At 54.2% G+C, this 17,539-nt stretch overlaps 7 protein-coding genes across 7 annotated transcripts in view; 3 read left to right on the forward strand and 4 right to left on the reverse strand.

Annotated features, from left to right (window-relative positions):
• Positions 1 to 259, forward strand: part of BU26DRAFT_508045 (uncharacterized protein) — a gene marked incomplete at both ends in the record, with an annotated part of 1,198 nt that extends 939 nt beyond the window's left edge. Inside the window, one exon of the mRNA XM_033827046.1 lies at positions 120 to 259. Within this exon, the coding sequence (XP_033680378.1) occupies positions 120 to 259 (140 nt within the window). The remainder of the gene's footprint in view (positions 1 to 119) is intronic.
• A 1,897-nt stretch (positions 260 to 2,156) lies between these two features.
• On the reverse strand, positions 2,157 to 2,849 carry BU26DRAFT_508046 (uncharacterized protein; the record flags this gene model as incomplete). The annotated part of the gene is made up of 1 exon (XM_033827047.1): positions 2,157 to 2,849. One exon carries the CDS (start codon positions 2,847 to 2,849, stop codon positions 2,157 to 2,159), a length of 693 nt encoding a protein of 230 aa, XP_033680379.1.
• A 1,757-nt stretch (positions 2,850 to 4,606) lies between these two features.
• Positions 4,607 to 5,900, reverse strand: BU26DRAFT_432834 (ISP domain-containing protein; the record flags this gene model as incomplete). The annotated part of the gene is made up of 2 exons (XM_033823997.1): positions 4,607 to 5,024; positions 5,080 to 5,900. The coding sequence occupies 2 exons, from the start codon at positions 5,898 to 5,900 to the stop codon at positions 4,607 to 4,609; spliced, it is 1,239 nt and encodes a 412-aa protein (XP_033680380.1).
• Positions 5,901 to 7,483: 1,583 nt separating this feature from the next.
• Positions 7,484 to 10,604, forward strand: BU26DRAFT_521850 (dimethylglycine dehydrogenase mitochondrial precursor). The gene has a single exon (XM_033829642.1). It carries the CDS (start codon positions 7,669 to 7,671, stop codon positions 10,198 to 10,200), a length of 2,532 nt encoding a protein of 843 aa, XP_033680381.1. The 5' UTR covers positions 7,484 to 7,668; the 3' UTR covers positions 10,201 to 10,604.
• Positions 10,277 to 11,298, reverse strand: BU26DRAFT_67786 (uncharacterized protein). The gene has a single exon (XM_033836198.1). It carries the CDS (start codon positions 10,975 to 10,977, stop codon positions 10,354 to 10,356), a length of 624 nt encoding a protein of 207 aa, XP_033680382.1. The 5' UTR covers positions 10,978 to 11,298; the 3' UTR covers positions 10,277 to 10,353.
• Positions 11,299 to 11,534: 236 nt separating this feature from the next.
• BU26DRAFT_508049 (uncharacterized protein) lies at positions 11,535 to 13,193 on the forward strand (the record flags this gene model as incomplete). Its single annotated transcript, XM_033827048.1, has 2 exons — positions 11,535 to 12,795; positions 12,856 to 13,193. 2 exons carry the CDS (start codon positions 11,535 to 11,537, stop codon positions 13,191 to 13,193), a joined length of 1,599 nt encoding a protein of 532 aa, XP_033680383.1.
• A 2,029-nt stretch (positions 13,194 to 15,222) lies between these two features.
• Positions 15,223 to 17,237, reverse strand: BU26DRAFT_508050 (uncharacterized protein; the record flags this gene model as incomplete). Its single annotated transcript, XM_033827049.1, has 6 exons — positions 15,223 to 15,509; positions 15,678 to 15,822; positions 15,989 to 16,251; positions 16,522 to 16,566; positions 16,743 to 16,823; positions 17,036 to 17,237. The coding sequence occupies 6 exons, from the start codon at positions 17,235 to 17,237 to the stop codon at positions 15,223 to 15,225; spliced, it is 1,023 nt and encodes a 340-aa protein (XP_033680384.1).
• Positions 17,238 to 17,539: the final 302 nt, after the last annotated feature.

Consider the following 17,539-nt stretch of genomic DNA (forward strand, 5'->3'; position numbering starts at 1 on the left):
GGAGGAGGAGGAGGATGACTAGGGTATTTGCGGGGTAGAAGGGTCGTGGTAAGGCAGATGGAAATGCGGAGCGATTGTCTGCTTTTATTTTTGGGGGAGGTGGTGTACTGAGCATATAGATATTTTGCGACATGTGCGGCTTGAGCGGGTGGAGTTGGGGTTGGAGGAGTTGGATCGTGTGGTTAAGATGGCGGGGGCTTGGACGCTGGAGGAGAAGGAGGAGGAGGAGAAGGAGGAGGAGGAGGAGGAGGATGACTAGGGTATTTGCGGGGTAGAAGGGTCGTGGTAAGGCAGATGGAAATGCGGAGCGATTGTCTGCTTTTATTTTTGGGAATGGTGGATTTATTGGCATATATAATGCGCGTTAGGGGCGGAAGGGATGGATGAATTTTCTTGTCTAAGGGTCCTGTATTTTCATGCACATCAGTGGGGCCAATTAGGCTTCACGATGCTCGCAAGAGGGGAAAACTAGAGATATCTTCCTAGAAATTTGCAGCTCCGGGGGGGGAATGACTTGGGTGATTTTGAACGATCCTTCCATCAATGTTTTGAGTATATGGGATATAGATCATGTTAAAAGGAGATCCTACAACGGTATTAGGGAAAGCTTCTTTTAATGCAGGAATAAATAGAGAGAGCAATAAAATATCCACTCGATGTTCCGAGAAACCTACTATGCGAGCATTAGTGAAGTATATGATGCTCATGTTGATTCTGGCCCCAATTGATAGCAATTAAAATCGGAATCGAACTTACGCTATACCGCTTACATTTCTACGCTGGCCCGTTGCAGAGGCATGGAGCGTGTACTTCAGCAGAGCCATCCTTCCGCATCACTAAATCCTACTCCGTGCTCGCTGCCGCACGATTTTGATACAGACTCATCTTCACCACCGCATCAGCAAGCTCCTTCCAAGCGCATGAGTCATCATCCGGAAAGAGTTGAAGCGAATGCTAAGGCCTGCCATTGAGATTCCTCGATGGTGTGCGAGACGTCGGCGAGCTTGTTGAGAATATAATTGATTAGGCACCAACGCAAAGATAAGCCTACAAAGTGCAGCCGCAAAGCCTTTGCCCATTTAATAGTCCATTCTGCATTGTTCCAATGCCCACCTTCATCTTCGCCCAGGCCCGCCCACCTACCTAGACCTCGATATTCGGCCGCGCTCGAAGTGATCGTCGCTTCAAGTCCATCGGGGTCAACTCGCCATCGAGAGAATTGGAAGCGCAACGATGCCAACGGATGGCCACCGGGACGAGCGACGTTGTTTTTTTAGCTGAGGCGGAACGATCAAGAAGGGTCCCTAGTAGTATCACAGAACCGGAACACGCGTCTTGTTCTAGGCGGCGCACCTTGATCTTTGTTTACATTTGCTCCTGCGCAATGGCGTGAAACTTCGACGCAAGGCCGGGTCGGGCTAGTGTCTGGGGTGGCCATAGTTCGAAGGAGCCGACGATTGGCAAGAGCCGTCGAGACTAGCCGTGCGTGTTCTTCGTTATCCGTAATACAAGGCGTTAGATTGATGGCAACTAAAGCAGAAAGGAATAATTACCGGTGAGACAGCAGCCATGTCGAAGTGGAAGATCTGATTGTTACGATGCTGAGTGTTCGAGGTTGCTTGTCGGTCGAGCGGCTGCGAGTGGCTCTTGGAGTGGGGGTACGAAGTGAAACGACCTGCCAAAGGTAAGTGTAGTGAGACTTTCGGACGTAAATGCCTCATCGGGAATGACTTGAGATGACGAAGAAAACATGGCTGCTTTCTGAACGGATGATTCCATCCAGTATTCAACAAGCATAGGCCAAACAATGTAAATTCATCTCCTCCCCCAGTGCTGAAGTCCAGTATCTGGCGGTGAGAAAGCAATCAGGAAACGTGCTTATGGGTCTGCATGCACTAAGATAGGGTACAATGACAGATACATTATTCCCAGGAAAAGAATGTCTATCATACAGTAAAATCAGGAAGGGAAGTCCACAAAATGACCAAGACTGAAAAGAAAGTGAGAGTAATAGCCCGGCCTAGCTCAAGAAGTGAAAGATAGAGACCAATCTGAGATATTAACCAATCCAATAAGGAGAGACAGAGAGAGGAAAAATCTCGGATAGGATGAGCCCTGCAAGCATGCCAGGCCCTGAGAAATGTCGAGGACCGCACTCAAGTCCCGGACGGTCCTGCATCTTGATTGCCTTGCTGTGCCTGCTGCGCCTGCTGCGCTGCCAGAGCCTGCTGCTGCGCTTCCAGAGCCTGCTGATACTTAATCCATCCGTCCAAGGCATGACTCATGAACATGCGGTTCTGGCTCGCGTCATAGACAAAGGGTAGATGCGGCCTCAAGCGACCCTCGTAAGACTTCCTGAACGGATTTCCGTCAGGGAGTTCCCATCCTTTGTCACGCGTCCAGTCCGGTGGCTCTTGAGGGTAAGGCCACAAAATGACCTCCTCTTTGCAGTCCAAATCGCCGCACCATAGTGGACCGCATTTCACGTGGTAGACTCTATCGCTGTTCATCTCGAGTGAGGCTTCGAACTCTCCGCCGGAAGAATAATGAACAATGGGCTGCTTTCCGTTTTCGCATTGCCTCATGTATTCCATAATATGGGGGGGTAGTTGATTGCCGGGAATGCGGAGGTCAGGTGGGGGCGTCACCAATAGAAAGGGTGGCCGAGACCCTTCTGGGACTTGTTGCGGCTCCGGCACCCCGCCCATCTGTGTGTCCGGGTTGTCCGCAGGGGCTTGTTCGTACTCTTGTGGAGATGGCTCTCTGTACCTCCGCTCCTGCCGAGCTCGTAGTACACTCGCTGCAACTTGTGCATAGGGGTGCCATGGCGGGACGTGCACTCGTGGCATGCTGTTCACTTATCGCAGTGGCTGTGGTTCTCGAATTCGATTGCGTGAGCGAAAGCCGGGCCGGTATAGTGGAAGTTTGCTTTTGGATGTGGAAGACTCTTCTGTGTGAACAGGATCTGAAAGTAGAAGGTGCAGGTGGTAAAGAAGAAGAAGAAGAAGAAGAAGAAGAAGAAGAAGAAGCCGAGCGACAAACGTACCGCCTTTTATACCCCACCCGAGCGCCAATGACTCCGACGATGATGCGTCGCCATAGCGCATCGTTACGGGCGTTGTATTGCAATGACTCTCACAACGATGAGTCGCCATACAGCATCGCGGCAGCACGGTAGCACAACGCTACGGTCAAAGCGTTAGACCCCACTACAGCGCTAATGACTGTAACAACGACGATGAGGCTTGATACAGTATCGCGACAGCTCTGCAGCCCGGCCACATTCAAAGCATTAATCCCCCACCAGAGCGTCAACTAACAACGACGCGTCGCCATAGAGTATCATGACGGCACTGTATGACGATGACTAAGAACAATAATGAGTCACCATAGAGCAACTCCACCCGAGCGCCAATGACTCTACCGACGACGAGCCGCCAACGAGTATCACGACCCCTTCATATATAGCACACCGCCGCAGTCAAAGCGTCGCAGCCCACCCGCCCGACTCAAATACAGTAAAGCATACAACGCGCAGCGGGCAATCCCCAGTCTGAAGAGTGCCGTGGACGCTCTTCCACCGAAAACAACTCCCTCAGCAACGGCAACCACCGCCTTCCTAGAATCACTAAAGCTCAATCGCGAGCGAGTGAGTCCGGGGAGTCGAACGAGCTTGCACGCCTGGTGAATATGAGTCAGTGCACGCCCGCCGCACCCGATCGTACTACTCGACCCCCTTCTCCCGCACTGCGTTCAGGAGCGGCTTTGATATCGGGTGTCGCATAGCACTTCCTTCAACAGCCAGCACCGCACTGCACGGTCTATGCCAGGAAATACGCGCCCCGTGCTCAAAACTACCTTACCGCCGCTACACACCACTGACACCCACCCACATCGCCCGCCCCAATCCCCTAAAAAGCATCCTTCCCTACCCGCATGCCTGCATACCTGCATCGCGCACCAAGCCCCAAAACTACCCAGTTCGCAGCAACGACATCTCTTCCACCCAATGCGTGTTGAGGTGGGGTTGGGGGTCGGGGACTTCGTTCCTAATCCGGCCAAGCGCAAGCACTATCATCTTCGGTGCAGCGAATCAGAGCACAGTGTCTGGCGGGGTTATCACCAATGATGTGACGCAAGAAGGAAGTAAGGGTCCGATGATAGCCGATCCACACCTGCATATATGCGGAGATATCGAAATCACTAGAAACGGCAGGCAGGGGTGAGGAGGTGGTGATTGTGATTGTGGACGGAAGGTGATGGTAGCTTGGTCTTGCGATACCGATGTCGAAGTCGCACGCTTCGAGTTTCACAGCATGGAGGACAAACCTGTGCTCGGTAGAGGGAAAGGGAAAATGCATAAGGTAGTCTATCTAGAGTGAGGTAGTCTAGGGACTACGGAGATTAGTGTGAAAGTGTGAAAGCTCGAAAGCTGGAAAGCTCGAAACTCGAAAGTTAGAAAGGAAAAGCCAGCCATGAAAGGACTGGGAGGAAATGATGAAGAGTAATCCCACTCTTAAAACGCCTCCTACCGCCACGCTATGCATGCAGTTTCGCAATTTCGGAATCATGCTCTCGCCTAAATGGGCGCGAACCACCACGGGGCTTACCAGACAAGGCTGTCCCGCTTCTCGCCACATGCGAGCCCACTGCAGAACTCCAAGTCCTCCTTGCTGACCTCAGTCCCATTGCCCTTCATCTCCGGGCGGGCGGGCCAGATCTCGCGTCCCTCCTTCTTCTCGCGCTCGTGGTGCGCGACCACCGTCTCGCGAACCATCTTCTGGAAGTAGAGGGGACCTTTCTCCATCTTGGGGTGCATCTCGCCGTTGGTGAAGATACCCGAGTTGATGTTCTTCTGGGCGCCCTCGCAGAGCACCTTGTCCTCGGACATGATGCGCTTGTACATCTGAGAGATTCGCTGGAAGTCTTCCTCCGAGGATGACTTGTTGCGGTAGACTTCGTAGTACATCTTGGACTGGGAGGGGCCGCTAGGCATGAACTTCTGCATAAAGAAGAAGTGGGGGCTGTAAGTGTGTTAGTTGGTTGAAGAAAGCAGGAAAGGTAGAGGAGGAAACTTACGTGACAGTCATGGACGCGTTCGGCAAGTAGTACGTGCTAGCGATCGTCAAGCCCTCGGTTCGCTGCTCCTCAGTCGTAGAAGCATCGTGCGGGATGGCGTATTTCCTAGGAAACACATCGTACGTCTCGAGGTTGGCAATGGATGGGATGTCGGGGTGAGTGGTCTTGCAGTGGTAGCACTCGTTGTAGTTGTCGGCGAGGATCTTCCAGTTGTACTTGCCGTCCATCTCCCAGGTGTGGTCGAACGCGTAGTCGTCGAAGTTGAACTCCTTGAAGCGCGCCTGGCGGTCGATGCCGTCGAAGTCCTCCTCCCAGTCGACCTCGGGCTCCTCCTTGGCGTCGAGGTTCACCCAGACGAAGCCGTTGGTGTCGATGCGGACATGGATGGGGAAGAGGCCATTCTGGTTCTTGTCGAAGTCGGGCATGTCTTGATAACCGGGGGCCTTGGCGAGCTTGCCATTGAGTCCGTAGGACCAGCCATGATATCGGCAGGCGAAGATCTTCGCGGTGCCCTTCTGTTCTTCGACGACCGGGTAGGCACGGTGCCTACAGACGTTGTGGAAGGCGTGGATGTTGCCGCCGCGGTCGCAAGAGAGGATGAAGTCGAATCCGGCCATCTCATAGCGCAGCCACTCGCCGGGGTTCTTGAGACGGAGCGAGTGTGTGATTAGGAGCCACTTGCGTGAGAAGATGGCACGTCGCTCGAGCTCGTACATCTCCTGCGAGGTGTACCATGAGCCAGGCAAAGCGCGCACAGTGGAGTTCTCCGCCTTTGCGGGAGCGGAGCCTCCGATCCCGAGGTAGCCAAGGAAAGAGACCATGGTGAGGGAGGAGTGCTGGTTGTGTGGTTGGGGTGTAGAAGAAAGAGTAGTGCGGGTCAAGAATAAAGAGCTGAGTGGCGCTGGGCGTAGGGTTTATATAGCCGGAAGCAGCGGGCTGCCCTCCGATAAAGGATATAGGGCGATAAACTTATCGGCTCCTTATCGGGTTATCAGGTGGCTATCAGCGTTTGCGATAGCCGCTCGACGTCACGCTGATTGCCTACGGTTTGCTTGGGGTTGAAAGCCCCATGGGGAAAGGCATTCCATGGCCTGACGCGACGTGTTGCATAGGCCGGGTGCAAGAACCAGTGGGTGAATTGCCTGAGCATGATGTCGCCGTCGATAAAGCGGAGGGTGCATAGGCAGCTCTCTTTGACCCGATATGGTTGACCTTGACTGAGGCGTCATGCCTAAAATAGAAATCTCATCCATATCTCCAGGGGTGGCTCTGCGCTAGCGAAGCATCCGAGCATCCGCCATGTTAGCGCCGCGCAACCTCGTTGAGGCTCAGTATGGGCCATGTGCGGGGTCGATTGGAGCCCCGACCAGTGGCGCGTATGGATCAGTCCAGATTTCCGGATTGACCGAGTATGAGCAGCCCGAAATCATGCAGTACCGAACCCACAGACCACGGCATGGGGCCTGACGCTCCTATCTCTTCCTCGCGGCCCAATGCTTCCGCATGATCTGCCGAGATACGAACAACGCCTATCGTGACGGCCTCAGAAGCGTTCTTATCAACAGCTCGCCAGCCCGGCAGCACCTCGTGAGCTGCCCATGTGGCCGGCGCTTAATGACGGGAACAGATACCCAAGCCTAGGCATGGAGTGCAACCACAAGGTTATCAGCCTAGGACGATGGCCGTCCAGTTCCAGAACGGAACATCGGGGCCACTTACATGAAAAAATCGACTCTTGTCACGGAGGCGTCATGCAGCGACGGCGGCCACGTCGACCCGCTCATTCGGGGTGGAGCTGAGGTCCGCGGCATCGTGGGTTCGTCGCGCAGACTCTACCTCTCCAGACTGCAAGACCGATGACTAGACGATGGATTCGAAGTGCGTGCCCATGCATTGTGCGATACTACGGTATCTGAGCGGAGCTGCACTGAGATTCTGGTGCAACATGGGCTCCTCGCATCGTTTCGGTGCGCACTGGTGCCATGACGGCTTTGCAATCGTCGCTCGAGGCGATCGATTTACCAGCAAAATCGAATACGTTGCTGCCTGGACAAAGTTTGTCGCTTGGAGTGTCGCTTGGAGAGTTGTCGCTTGGAAAGTTTGTTGCTTGGAGAGTCGTTGCTCATAGAATTGTCGCTACAGGTTGTCGCTTGGAATCATTGTCGCATGGAAGGGTTGTTGCTTGGGGCGTGCGCGTCGTGAGCAAAGGGCAAGTCTCCTCGCGGGAGGTGAGGGGAGGAAGACTGCAGTCGGGATGCGGTAGGGAATGTCGGTTTAATAGGAGGGGTCCGTTCGGCTATGCCGCGATGAGCCGAGCCTAAGCCCGATATGGAAAAAATTAGAACCATATCCGGTACGGGCGCCTCAGCCGTCGACGCAGGAGTCCTGGAGGTGTGCGGGGCATCAGTCGCCTTCAGTGAAGTGAGATTGGAATCTTACTGAAGAGCTGCTATACCTCCATTAGGCATTCGAATCATCGCTTCCCCAGGGCCCGTTCTAATAAGAGGTCAACCTGCCTCCCTAGCTAATTGGCCTCCAATCATCGACCCCTCGTACTGCTGCTTGCGGCGAATCACCCGTCTCTTCCCTATGGCGCCCTCTTCGCGCGTTGTCATCATCGGCGCAGGCATCGTCGGTACCAACTTGGCCGACGAGCTTGTCTCGCGCGGATGGAAGAACATCACCATCGTGGAGCAAGGTCCATTGCACATGCCGGGTGGCTCAACGTCCCATGCTCCTGGGCTTGTCTTCCAGACCAATGGATCCAAGACCATGACCTTGCTCGCACGATATACAGTCGAAAAGCTGCTATCTCTGGAGAAGGACGGCCAGAACTGCTTCAACCAGGTGGGCGGCCTCGAGGTCGCCACGACACCTGAGCGCTTGCAGGAGTTGAAGAGGAAGCACGGATACGCCTCTTCCTGGGGGATCGAGGCCCACCTTCTGAGCCCCGAAAAGTGTGCCGAGCTATACCCTCTCCTGGATAAAGACGTTGTACTTGGAGGCCTACACATTCCCAGCGACGGTCTTGCACTGGCTGCCCGCGCAACGCAGCTGCTCATCGAACGCACACGCGAGGCCGGTGTTTGCTACATGGGCTCGACAGCTGTCACCGATATCGCCCGGAACGATGGCCACGTCACCGGAGTGGTAACAACAGCAGGCACCATTCCAGCAGACATTGTCATCTCTTGCGCTGGCTTTTGGGGTGTTGAGCTAGGGGCAATGGTCGGCCTGTCGATTCCCTTGCTCCCGCTAGCGCATCAGTACGCGAAGACGACCGCAGTTCGGGCTCATGATGGTCGGGATGTCAACACCCGGATGAATGGAATGAACGCATGCCTCCCCATCTTGCGGCATCAGGACCAGGATCTCTACTACCGCGAGCACGGTGACCAATATGGCATCGGGTATTATGGCCATCGCCCAATGCCCGTCGTTGCCTCAACCTTGGGTGTCACCCCAAAGCAAGTCGACGAGAAGAATATGCCCTCACGCCTGGAGTTTACCCCGGAGGATTTCGGCACAGCATGGAGGGAGTCTCAGAAGCTATTGCCCGCTCTGCGCGAGACCGAAATTGCTGACGGCTTCAACGGCATCTTCTCGTTCACACCGGATGGCGGACCACTCATGGGGCAAGCGCCCAACCTGGACGGCTTCTATGTTGCGGAAGCGGTATGGGTTACGCACTCCGCGGGCGTCGCGCGAGCAATGGCTGAAATCCTCACTCAAGGCTGGACCAGCATCGATGTCACTGAGTGCGATCTCTCCCGGTTCGAGGAGGTTCAGCTGAGCCCATCCTACGTTAGCGAAACTTCACAGCAGAATTTCGTAGAGGTCTACGATATCATCCATCCACTAGCGCCAAAAGAATCTCCTCGCAATCTCCGTATCAGCCCGTTCAACGCTCGGCAGCGGGAGCTGGGCGCCTACTTCCTCGAGCTCGGTGGTTGGGAGCGACCGTATTGGTATGAAGCGAATGAGCACCTGATTCCGTGTCTCCCCGCAGAGTGGCGGTCGGTGGAGCGAGATGCTTGGTCGGCCCGGTACCACTCGCCCATCGCCGCAGTAGAGGCCTGGAAGACGCGGACCGCTGTTGCCATGTACGATATGACCTCGTTCCATCGGTTTGAATTGGCTGGTCCTGGGGCAGTTCACTTGCTGCAGCGGCTAACAACCGGAGATATGACGGCGAAACCAGGCACTATCACCTACACACTACTCCTCAACGACAATGCTGGCATCCGCGGCGACATTTTCGTCGCGAGACTAGACGACGATCTCTTCCAGATAGGTGCGAACTCTGCGGCGGAACTGGCCTATCTCATCCGAGAAGCTCGGAAAGAGATCCAACGCGTGCAAGTGCGGGACATTACTGGCAGCACATGCTGCATCGGGCTGTGGGGTCCACGCGCCCGCGATGTCATCGGTGCTGTTAGTCCGGAAGACTTCAGCAACAAAGCGTTTCCTTATTCCAGCGTCAAGAGAACGAGTGTGGCCGGCATCCCAGTCGTAATGCACCGCCGCTCCTATGTTGGCGAGCTAGGCTGGGAGGTGCAAGCCAGCCCTGAGTACGGTCAGCGGCTATGGGACGCGCTCTGGCAGGCAGGCCAACCCCATGGACTCATCGCCGCCGGCCGCGCTGCGTTCAACGCTCTACGGATAGAGAAGGGCTATCGGACGTACGGAGCCGACATGACGACCGAGCACAATCCATACGAAGCCGGAATCGAGTTCGCCATCGAGAACAAGAAGGACGACTTTGTTGGCAAGGCAGCGCTTAGCAGGTGTTCCCAGACGCGTACTCGACGGCTGCGCTGCCTCACCGTGGATGATGGTCGCTCCGTTGTCCTGGGTAAGGAGCCCGTCTTCTACCAAGGCCAGCCGGTCGGCTATGTCGCCACCGCCGCGTTCGGCTACACCGTTCGTAAGCCCATTGCCTACGCATGGCTACCCAGCAGCGTGAGAGAGGGCAACGCGGTCGACATCGAGTATTTCGGACAGCGAATCCGGGCGACTGTCACGTCTGAGCCACTATACGACCCGCAGATGAGCCGTATGCTAGACGATAGCCCGTCTAGTACCCCTGTTCTTCAGGAGCGCTTGAAAGCTCTCTTGTAACATCTCCTTGCCGGAGCTTCGAGGCACTCTGATATTTCGGACGGGGATTTGGCCGAGTTTCGGCCGTGTTCAGCGCTAGAGGACCACGAGGGGCATCAGCGGAATGAGGAGGTCGCTGGCGTGCTGTATAGGTGTTAGCGTGAGATCAAAATATTAATGGGGAGAAATGACATTATATGTTCGCATTTGCAAAGAGGCGTACGGGTGAATGGTGGTAGTGCGGGTTTGGACCAGAGGAGAGTCGATAAGCCTTCTTGTTTTCACGTGAACTAATGCCGTGTCGATGCGGGTATTCAAACCCATGCCGAATCCGAAGTCTTCTCGCACTTGTTCAAGTGAGAAGCAAGCCCAGCAAACCGCCATCCACAAGACCTGGAAAACTAAAACAAGCGAATAAAAAGTTGGCACCGTAGCCTCCAGCACTGAAATACTGATATAGCTGCATGGTGGGGAAAGTCTGGATCTGCTGTACTTCCTAGGTGTTTGTAGACAACGATGATTATTTAATAAATGCGGGTATACTACTCTCTTAAGGTGGTGTCTGCAGATTTGCCGTACGCTTGTGTAACAGAAAGGATTTAGCTGGCTATCAAGGCGTCGCGCTCCTCTTAGAGACGCCGCCCAGACCCGTGTGGGCACGGCGTTTCCATCATGTGTCGCCATTCTCTGTCTGAGCAGCGAGCTGATGTCCTCATAGGCGATCATCAGCCTATTCGCGACGGTCATCAGAACGGAGCTCATGAAATTGAGCGTAGAGATGAAGATGTTGGAGGCCATGCGCCGTTAAAATGAAACAAGAGAAATACTACTTTTAGCGATACAGCAGGCATCAAGAATCCAGGTTAGGAGACGAGACTCAGGCAAAACGAAACAGATCCTCTCTTACAGCGTCAGTGATGTCCTCTCGGAACTTGCTGTGATTTCTACGCTTCTCTGTGGTCACAGAACCCTCGAGCCCTTGGCCTTGACGCTTCTGAGTAACGCGTGTCGCTATTCTGTGCTTTTGGTCGTTCCGGGGTGCTGCTGCGGTCTTGTCTACTCCAGGAGTGCTCTTCAATATCTGATCAGGCTGAGTTGAACACCCTTCCCCGTGTGGTCAGAAGGACGGAATACGTGCAACATGGTTGTAATACGTGCGACGTGGTGGGGCAATTTAGGCGGACGCCAAGGATCCGCCGCCCAATCGAGCTAGCCTGCTGCTGACAGCACCCGGACGCGGTTGCTCATCGCCCTTCCCTTTCCTTCCTCTTCTTCCTTTTCTTCACCGTCGTCCCCACATATCAATCTTTAGCTGCTCCCATCTACCTCCTTATACGCCTCTTGCCATCATCGCCATGTCATTGTTCTTTAACACCCGCCAACGCCAAGGCGTCGCTGATGTTATTGACGCCCTTCAACGGCTGGAAGACGATCCAGAGCAGCTTAGCCTGCAGAGAGCCCACCGGTATAGCGATCCTCCACCGGCATACCCCTCGTCGGGCGAGACCACGCAGCCTCCCAGCCCTGCCGAAGCGTCCGTTGATGAGTCGGCGCTACGAGGCCGGCGTAACGCGGCCCTGCTTCGATCGGTACCGTACGAGCAGTTCGAAAGCCAGATGACCAGAGAGAGAGAGCGGATCATATACCAGTTGGATGAGGCGCGCTACGGGCGCAGGCAGACGCTGCCTGTCGATAGAACGGTCGACCTCATCGACAACGCCAGGAACAACGTCCGGGCCCGTTGGGTAGAGCAGGGCATCTGGATCTGGTATAACGAAGGGGCCCCGGCCTGGGAACCAGATACCCTCCGCTGGGGTCATGAGAAGGAGACTGAACCACAGCTCCCGCCGGAGCCGGCACCGGAACCCGAGGCAAAGCCCATCCGTAATATCTTCGTTGGATGGGGGCGAGAAGAAACAAATACTGTCACGGAGGAATCAGAACGTGCTTCTGCACTAGATGTTACTGAGACGCCAGCAGCTATATCTGAACGCGATACTTTGGCATCTCGTCCATACCACCAGTTTCTCTTTCAAGTATCCAAGGAGCGCGAATGGATAAAAGACGAGCTGCAATTCAAACCGGCTACTGGAATGATTGACCTCGATGCTATGGCCTACGAAAGCGTCAAGAAGATCTGGATTGAAGACGAGATTTGGAACCCTACATGGGGTGAACTGCCCGGAATGACCTGGACGCACGAGGACCTGTTTGAGAAACTACGATCAACGTCTAGACCGCAACACGATGCAGCCAACAAGGACGAACAAAACCCCCGCCTTCCCAGCCCCGGGTTTTTGAAACCAGGTGCAACGCCTAGCGTCTACAACAATGGTACATACCACAACAATTTATCCTCTGTTCTCGAAGAGGTCGATGCCTCCAACGGAGTGATCGCTAGAGTGAGGGGTAAGGCGAAGAGGACGAAAGGCACCGCCCGACAGCCTGCCGTTAAGGAGAACCCACGGTCAGCGGAAGAGACGGCAGGCCGAGTCCTTTGGAGTGTGCGCTCGTCGAAACTGACAAAACCGAGCACGTCACGCAAACCGGAATTCGGTGACGTTAATTTAAGACGCGGGGGCGAGAAAGCCTCCACACAACGGCCTATCCGTACCAGTAGGTGATCTTCTCTTAGTCAAGCGGGGTCAAGGATGGTCGAATCTGATGAGCAAAAAGGACACCAAAGACAGCTGAGAGCTCCTACCGAGAATGCCCCTTCACAATCGCCGTCAACCGGGGCACTCAACTACACCGAACAGGGACGTCCTGCTGTCGAGGATCACCTGCCGGTTACGACTGGGGCACCCCGGAGAAGTGAGCGAATAGCTGCGCGGAGGCAGCATACACCAATTGAGCGCGAGCGTAAGATGGCAGCATCGTCAACCGGTAATTCCGAAGGACGATCACGGTCAACACCACGCGCTACATCTACCAGACCCAACAGTAATCGGATAAGGAAACGGCAACGCAGCTCGAAACGTGGGACCCACGCGAGAGGGCAGCCAATATCATAGTGAACTTACAACCCCAGCAACTCCGAGCTCTATATCACCGCAACTTTGCAAAAAAGCCACGAGAGTAGACTGAAGCAACGTCAAAAAAGTACTGGGAGCGGCGAGACTCGAGCCCGCATCTCTCCTGTGTCCTTCAGCAGGTCACCTAACCCGCCCGTAGGAGCGCCCTTCCCATTAGACCACACACCCTTGATATGGAGTGTTTGGGGATTGCGGCTCCATGTAGAGTAAGACGTCGTCTTATTTACGCTGAAATACTGACATCGATGGAATATACATCCCCTAGCTCCGTCTACGGCTTAGATTCTCCACAACGCTACATTTCGCAATGCCCTATCGTACCGCCAATGAAGTTTTCGCTTGGACGATGAACCAGGAGGCCTGAAGAATATATGGCATAATGCGATTGTGGATTCTCAAGATGGTATCCCCTTTGCATCTGGAGTGCTGTCTACAGCAGAATCCCGGAGCCTCAAACGGGGTTTTGGGGAGGGTTTGGGGGGAGGGCAGGGGGGTAACGTTCGGCTCATCGGTGGAGGGACTCTGGGTATTAACATGTCGGGAGAGAAGATGAAGGCGGCGATTAAACTATGAGTGCTCTCAAGTACGAATGTGTATGGAACCAGATTCTGCATCCAGTTCGCATGTTGGCATACGTGTCTGGCCGTCCGACGTTGGCGACATAGAGCAACTGCTTGCCGATAGCTGCCATCGTGTTGAAGGTATTCACATGAATTCGAAGCACATCTGATCGCATCGGGTCCGATAACGTAGAATACCGTTCCCCTTCTGCGGATGACTAACTCCCAGGGCTCCCCGGTATCGACAGCCTATAAGGCGATCGTCCACTCTTCAAGTAGATGAGAGGAAGTAACTCCTACAAGCCGCGAAGTACAATCCACATATGTCGTCACGAACACAACGTGCCAGGATCCATCAATGGCCAGTGTTCTACATCCGAGCCCTGCGAGTGGTGGCCACCTCTGGTGACGCATTTCTATCTCCACCCCTTACACAGTGGAAGAGTAGTCAGCTCTATCCCTGATCATTGATCACTTATCCAGTCTTCGGGCGTGTTAGAACAAGACGATGGACGTATACGAGCTAATTCGATTTCTGGACTGCACTAGGTTGAAGGCAGTAGATCGCACCTGGCCACTAGGATATCTCAAGAGCCATACCCCTCGCGGTAACCTCTCTCCTTTCCACTCTAGCTTTCTACTTACATGCCGCAAATCTCTGACCCCGATGTTCACCACGCGCGTCAAGGAGGTCCGATCGGGGAAGGATGGCCAGTACAAGTGCATCCCCGTCCATTGCCAGACTCAATACGATGGAACCAGCATTGGATTCTCATACCTCACTGTCTTGCACCCACTGGACACCATCGCGTCACTAAACATGGTTCCTTGTCTTGTGCTGGGAGGTAGCAAACGCAGTTCAGCTCCGTTGCGCACCGTGCCTGAGCAGGAACGGCGTCAAGCTGCCCCGGAACCAGAGTGTTGCATGCGCCGGTCTGGAATGCTATGCAGCTTGTTCACTCCATATACCAATAGAGCAGCTTGGTAGCTAGTACAGCCACTAAGACCCTGCGATGTTAAATATGAATAGAGTCACTCATTGATCCATGAGACATGATGCTGTCGTGGAGATTAGGAGCTGGGCTGGCACTTCATCATGCCGAGCGTTCGCCAGACAGAAAGGAGCCGCAGGAGAAAAGGCATACAGCGCGAGATTCGATAGAAGAGCAAGCGTGCATAGCCTGGAAGTGTTTCTTAATCCTGCCAATACTACCCAAATACACGCGCGCAAGCAGAGCAGGAGCGAAAGAAGAAAGAAGAACACAGCCACGCAAAACATCAAAGATGGAAAGCCAAAACGAAGATCCCACAAACCTCTCTTTCCCCATTCTCGTACACACTCGCCATCAACCCAGCCCCATATTACCTCCAGCCACTCCACCTCCCCCGCTGCTCCTCCTCCTCCTTATCATCATCGCATCTCTCGACTCCCCTCAATCCGCCATCCCTCACCACCACCCGTTTATCGCCCTCTTCTGCGCAGGCGCAGTAACCGTCGTAGTCCACGTGCTAATAGCCACCGTTCTCGTGCTCAGCCTAGTAATCGTGGTCGGCACCGTTTCCAGGGAAACGCTTGTAATAATCCGCGTTGTAGTGCCATAGAATCCAGTCAGGGTAGTGGTCTGGGTCGACAGCTCAGTTATAGTGGTCTGGGCGACGGCGACAACGGAGGTGGCCGTTGCGGAAATTGTGAGCGTGCTCACGCGCGTTATGGTTACGTATTGGAGGGTGGAGACTAGAATTGGGGATGTGGAATTAGCATAATTCATCAATGGGGAGGGACTGGGAGCTCTATGTCTGAGCTGAGAAACATGCAAATCCGCAAAGGGCCTGCTCGGATGGTATCTCATCGCTCGCAGTCTTGAGCGCAAAGCATTAAGCTTCTGCACTGGGGATTACCCACTGGTGCTGTAGACCGTTCGTGTGTCTGTGACAGAGACGAGCGATGGAGTTGTGCGAGTAACGGTTGTTGACTCGGTGAAGTACTGAACATTTGTGGTGGTGGTGGTGCGCGTAGATAGGGAGGTGAAGGTGATGGCGGCGGCAGTCTGCAGGGGTCAGCGAAGGTCGCAAAAAGGGATAGGCAACTTCTGCCCTTGCCGATTGGAGTGGCGGGCTCGGTTTCGAAATGCCTCACGGGCGAAAAAGCGCGGAGGCAAGAGGAAACCAGAATCCGGCTCCAATTTTGACAGGAAGAATGGTGGCTCTGCGTACCTCAGTAGTGGTGGATAGCGTCGTGGAAACGCTGGTAGTCGTCTGTGGAGGAAGCGTAAGTGTTTCTCGTGGAAGCGTGGTGGTCTCACGAGGGAGAGTAAGGGTTTCACGAGGGAGGGTGCTGACGACAGTTGTTGAGGTGGTGGAAACAATTGTCTCGCGAGGCAATGTTGTAGTAGAGACCAGAGTCGTCGATATCCGGGACGTCGAGACTGACGTCTGGATGCTCACAGATGTCGAAATTTGAGTTGCAGTGACGGATGCTGCAGCATAAGTTAGCAGGTTCTCCGGTAGGCCGACAAGGATGGGAAGCAGCGAGTGCCAGCTTTGCGCATTGGTTTGACACGCGACGCCCTAGGCCACTTTTGCACAATGTGAGAGCATTGGGCTTCGCCGGAGAGCGAGAAGGCGCGCTGGGGGTGGTCGGGACCGCTCTGCCACCAAGCTCTCCTCCCGGCGTCCTGGCAACGAACTGATGGGGTCGAGGGGCTTGCAGAGAGAAGAAAGCATCATGAGCGGAATAGAGAACTCACTCGTGGATCTCAAAGTAATTGTTACTGGGTCTGGCGTCGAGGTTTCTATGAAGACCAATTAGCCTCGTAAAGACGCGTGGAAAGGGAAAGGGGTTTGTGGTTGATTGAGACTTGCGAGCCACCCTCTCTTCGTCCTCAAGCACGGAAAACGCTTCGCTTATCGCCCACCGAAGGCACTCAGGCGCAGCCTTCCAGTGCCGAATGAGTAAGAACAAACTCACCTGTCATCCGTTGTGTTGTAGTTTGCGTCTCGGTTACGCTAACGAAGTTGGTTACAGGATTTTGTATCGAGGTTTCGGTGGCTGCGGAGTGTAGTCAGCATTGGTGGCGTTGCAGCATTCAGCGAGCTTGAGAGGTCAATGCTCGTGTATCTTTCGCTCTCGTTCCAAAACAGCTCTTGCAGATGGGAGTGAGAAGTCCGCAAGGGAATAATCTTTCCTCACACCACTAGCCCGAATTGGGACGCCCAGGCGATATAGAGGAACAGGACTGAACAGCCCAGAATGGAACTCACCCGTGGAGAAAACGGTAGTAGGAACGTAAGCCGTGCTGACCGAGGTGACTGTGGCCCCCGCATCAACAAAAGAGATCGATGTAGTGGTGAAACTGCTGATTTCGGTCGTCGTGCTGCGAATGATCTGCTGGTTAGTGATCGAAATAGTAATAACACTAGTCTCTGTGGAAGGATCCAGAGTAATGGTCGACGCGTTTGGCATGATCGTGCTAAGAATAACCTCGGAGGTGGTAACGGTCGAAGGCGGCAGGGTGATGTTGCTATACACGGTCTCGTAGCTAACAATCGTCGTTGGAACTTGTTGGGTCTGGGTGCTTAGAACAGTGTCCAACTGTGTAGTGGTGCTCAGATTTGTTCTGTATCCGACAAAATTAGTAAACTGAGCTAACGGCAAAAGAGGAGAGAGGCAGCTTCAATCGAGGACTGTCGCAAAATATCTTATGAAAAAAAGTCCATGTCTGTCCCAGCGGAACGGCTGACCTCTAGAACGACTGAACAAAGACG

Source organism: Trematosphaeria pertusa, assembly GCF_010094035.1.
Source record: "Trematosphaeria pertusa strain CBS 122368 unplaced genomic scaffold BU26scaffold_12, whole genome shotgun sequence".
Lineage (NCBI taxonomy): Eukaryota > Fungi > Ascomycota > Dothideomycetes > Pleosporales > Trematosphaeriaceae > Trematosphaeria > Trematosphaeria pertusa.